This window comes from Theobroma cacao, chromosome 3 (assembly GCF_000208745.1).
Source record: "Theobroma cacao cultivar B97-61/B2 chromosome 3, Criollo_cocoa_genome_V2, whole genome shotgun sequence".
NCBI classification, from domain to species: Eukaryota; Viridiplantae; Streptophyta; class Magnoliopsida; order Malvales; family Malvaceae; genus Theobroma; species Theobroma cacao.
In genome coordinates this window covers 31,820,964-31,824,943 of record NC_030852.1, presented here as the reverse complement: position 1 = coordinate 31,824,943, position 3,980 = coordinate 31,820,964, and the positions used below count along the sequence as shown (strand labels likewise).

Below are 3,980 nucleotides of genomic sequence, written 5' to 3'. Positions count from 1 at the left end.
AGCTCGTTTGGGTTTTGATTGATTAATCCTTTCAATTAATTATCATTGGACAGGGTTAATTCTTGTTTTGGCATCAAGCAATTCAGGAAGTTTCATTCTTTTTCTTTTATTTTAAAAAATGAAGAAGAAGAAAAACTGCTACATTGACACAAGAAAATGTTAGATGCAGTTGAACCATGCAGCCCAAATTAACCTAAACTGCCAAAAATAAGCGGCAAGTTAGAGTTCCCAACACGGAAATTGTTGCTAATCTTTGATTAATCTGAGGGACATTGTCAATTCATGTCTTCTGGCATTAAGCAAATAACTTGTTCTTGATTTTGTCATGTACTCCCTGAACCAACCACAACAACAACAAAGTTCAATCTAAATGAATTCAAAGAATGCTACCCATCACCAAAAGCTTGATCAGCTAAGGGGCCACGTAAAATACAAGTAAAAAAAGAAAGGAAAAAACAAAAATCGAACAACCCAATGATTCAAACTATACCTGATGAAACTGGAAATTTTTCAAAGTTTTTTGTGTGAAAGAAACTGCACTGCTTCCACTGATTTCCACCAGAGTGTAGTAGTAATGTTGATTTTGGGGCCACAGGACTGCCTATGAAACAACATAAACAAAGATCTCTACCATGTTTTCCCAGTTTTAGGGGTAAATCGAACTATTGATTCTTTCGTTTCATGGAAAACAAAAATACAAAACCCTGAAACCTGATAAGCTTTAAGCATACCGCATTTTTTTTGGCAGCGCAATTTGCATACTTCCATTACCATGCCAAACAAGTATAATCAACATTTAACAACATTTTAACAAAGGATTTATCGAATAAAAGAATTTATATATGAATTAAATTTCCAAAAATTAAAAAAAAAAGAAAAGAAAAACAATGCCACTACCCAAGTGGCCATGTACATTACCTCCAAGAGGGGGAACCAAGGCAAAAAAGGTAAAATTTCTGGGTCTTGGGTGAACAACCATAATCTCAGACCCTCAAAAAACAGAAAAGAAAAAAGAAAATTTATTATTATATTTATTTTGATTTTCTTTTCTTTCTTTTTTGCCAACTTTTTGTTTTTGACTTTTTTTAACTTTTTTTTTTTAGGAAAGAAAAACCTCAACGCTTGAATTCCTGACGGTGAGGCAAAGCGGGCAGGCTTGTGCCACTCGGTCACACTCTGTACACAAGCAAAGATGCCGACACGGCAGAAGAACCACCGACGCGACACGTGTTCGACACGCCTTGCAAACCGGTCCCGAAGCAGCCACCCGCTCCGGGTCCACGTAAGCCGACTCGGCGTCCTCCGCCTGTCCCTCCACTCCCCCTCCGCACTTTAGCCCCTCCTCCCCTCTCCTGATATCCTGCGCCGCGGCAGCCCCTCCGCTCATTATAGCCTGTTGGAGCTGCGCTTGTAATGAAGCCGCTGTTGCCTCCTGTGCCCTGGCTTTCGCCTGCCAAACCTGCGCCTCCACGCTGAGTTGCGTAGCGCGTGCCTCCAACTCGGAGTTCCGGCGCGTCGCCTTCTCCACTTCAGCTTCTTTCTCTCTTAACCTCCTCGCCACAGATTCCTCCGCTGCCCCCAGTAGCGCACGGTAGTGCCTGTTTCGTTTCTCCGCTAACATACGCCGTAATTCCTCGCCCTTTAATAAATAACAAACAAACCAAAACAAATGTTACATTTGCCCAAACTATAAACTGACCAACACCCAATTCCAGACAGAGAAAACTGGTACCTGAACTTGAAGAAACTGGTCCAATTCTTCTCTTTGCCGTTTGATTTGGGTAGCCAAATCCTCGGATATTATCGACAAAAAGGCAGAGGAGTTGGAAACAAGATTTTGTTGTTGGTGTTGAAAACTTTGGTTTTGATTCTGCTGTAAGTTGTGTTGTTGGTCGCCAAAAGATAAACGGAGGCCGGTGGAGACTACATTTGGTTGGTGTAGTTGAGAAAGGTCTATCAACTGAGGCGGTTGCGTTTGCATAGAAAATGAATTGATGGGCGCTGTTATTGCCCCTGCAACTTCTCTTCCTCTTTTCCGTGGATTATTATTTTGATTGTTGATATTACTATGGTTGCTTCCATTGTTGAATATCATATGGGATTGATCAAGAAAAACTCCTGCTTGTTGCTGCAACGAAAACTCATGCCCCTCTTGTCCACTTCTGGAAATATATGCCCAAAAAAAAAAGGAGAAAAGACTAAGATAAGAAATGATAAGCTTAGGCAGAGAAAGAGAGAGAAAGGGAGAGGCAAAAACAAACCTGTTTAAGAGAAGGACATTTGAAGGGTATTGAGCTTGAACGGCCATTATAGCAATGTGAGGAGAAAGCAATAAACTTTGAAGAAGATAAAGAAGAAGAAGATAAAGGAATCAATCAATCAATCAAGAATGAATGATAAGCTCAAGAGCAAGTTGTTGTAGCATAACCCAAATCATCCTTCTTCTCATTTCTCATTTCCTTTTCCTTGTTTTGGTTTTTCACGTACTTTTGCTTTGCCTTGGCCTTGTTTGATATGCTTCTCTTTTTTTCTTTCTTTGTTTCTTTGCTCCTTTGTTTGATATATAGGTATAACCGGGGAGGGAGAGAGAAAGAGGTGCGATTGGAAAGAATCAGTCCAAGAGAGAGACACCTTATTCTGCTCTTTCTTTCTTTTGTTTTCTTTGCCTTTGCTTCCTCTTCTTCTTCGCGTGGGGTTGGCTTTTCTTCAGGGAGAGTCTCGTGTTTGTTATTAACTTCACATCCAACAAGGCCAATTAAATACCTCCCTCTTATCTTTCCTTTATTCTAATTTTCCTTAATTCTTAATTAATTACTACTTAATTTCCAAAAATAAAATAATAGATAAAAAATAGTATTAAAAAAATTGCCTTTGCTTAAAAGGAAATGGTGATGAAACATGGCACTAATAGTAAGTTGAAACTTGGTGCCATAGTGCGGGCAGTTCTCTGCCGCTACCGCTGCCGCGGGGATTATTTCTGTTTGTACATGGCCCATGCATCTTTGGCCAGCTTTCTTATTCATTCCTCCTATTTTTAATTTTTCCACTTTTTCCCACAAAATTTCTTCATATTTATGTATTCTTTTACATACCCTTTTCCATACATTTATATATATAACCTGGAAAAAAAATAGAGAAAAGAAGATCAGTTGAGAATAGTTATAATAAATTTATGAATCATCACTGACCTAATTGCTTGGTTGTTGGTTGGGGGGTTCCCTATTTTTTCTTGATAAAAGGTCGAGAGTTGGTGTTAGATCAAGAATTTCTCTAAACACGACTATGTCAAATTACTAATGTCGTAGTCTCTCCAAACCCTTCATTTAGGGGATGTAATTTGACGATTGAAGAAATCTTCAACTCTTGAATCTACATATATGCATATATATTTAGTAAATTACGCTATCCTTTTTGTTAGCATACTTTCTGATAATGCATTAGTTAGATTGAATTTCAAAGTAAACATAGAACGTATTTTACTATACTTAATTGTTTTAGACGTATTCCGTTTTCTTTTTCTACTTTTTATTATATATTTTAAGTTGTCACTCCCCAATTAATGATGAAGACTGTTCAACAATTAAGGTGAATCAAGAGATCACAAATTGTTCCTATCACAAAATTAAAAAATTGTCTCAAAATTTGTTTGAATTTATTAGTGGGAATTACCCTATCAATTCAACCAAGGTTTCATGAATTTCCTTATAACTCACCCCTTTTTCATTTTCTACTAACTTTACCTCCCAATATTAATGATTCTTAAGCTACAAAAAATTATTGTACCATCGGTATTTGTTGACCTCTTTTTAATAATTCATGGATAGATCCCAACCCTTTTTTTCCAAAGTCCATGATCTTTAATTATTAACTAACCAGAAAAATTAAATTTTTAGCCGAGCTAGATGATACAACTGGATGCAATTAGTGCAGATGACACCAAATGGCATGGTGCATTGGTGCATATGATACAGGTTAATTAG

General features: G+C 37.6%; 1 protein-coding gene across 2 annotated transcripts; it reads right to left on the bottom strand.

Moving 5' to 3' along the window:
• LOC18606119 (E3 ubiquitin-protein ligase BOI) lies at positions 716 to 2,718 on the bottom strand. 2 transcript variants are annotated; one of them, XM_007039558.2, is made up of 3 exons: positions 2,262 to 2,716; positions 1,733 to 2,162; positions 716 to 1,639 (listed from the first exon to the last, which is right to left on the bottom strand). In XM_007039558.2, the coding sequence occupies exons 1-3, from the start codon at positions 2,306 to 2,308 to the stop codon at positions 1,100 to 1,102; spliced, it is 1,017 nt and encodes a 338-aa protein (XP_007039620.1). In that variant the 5' UTR covers positions 2,309 to 2,716; the 3' UTR covers positions 716 to 1,099. The 2 variants fall into 2 exon arrangements, with proteins under 2 accessions (XP_007039620.1, XP_017974047.1); XM_018118558.1 differs by having other exon boundaries at positions 718 to 1,639; positions 1,733 to 2,159; positions 2,262 to 2,718.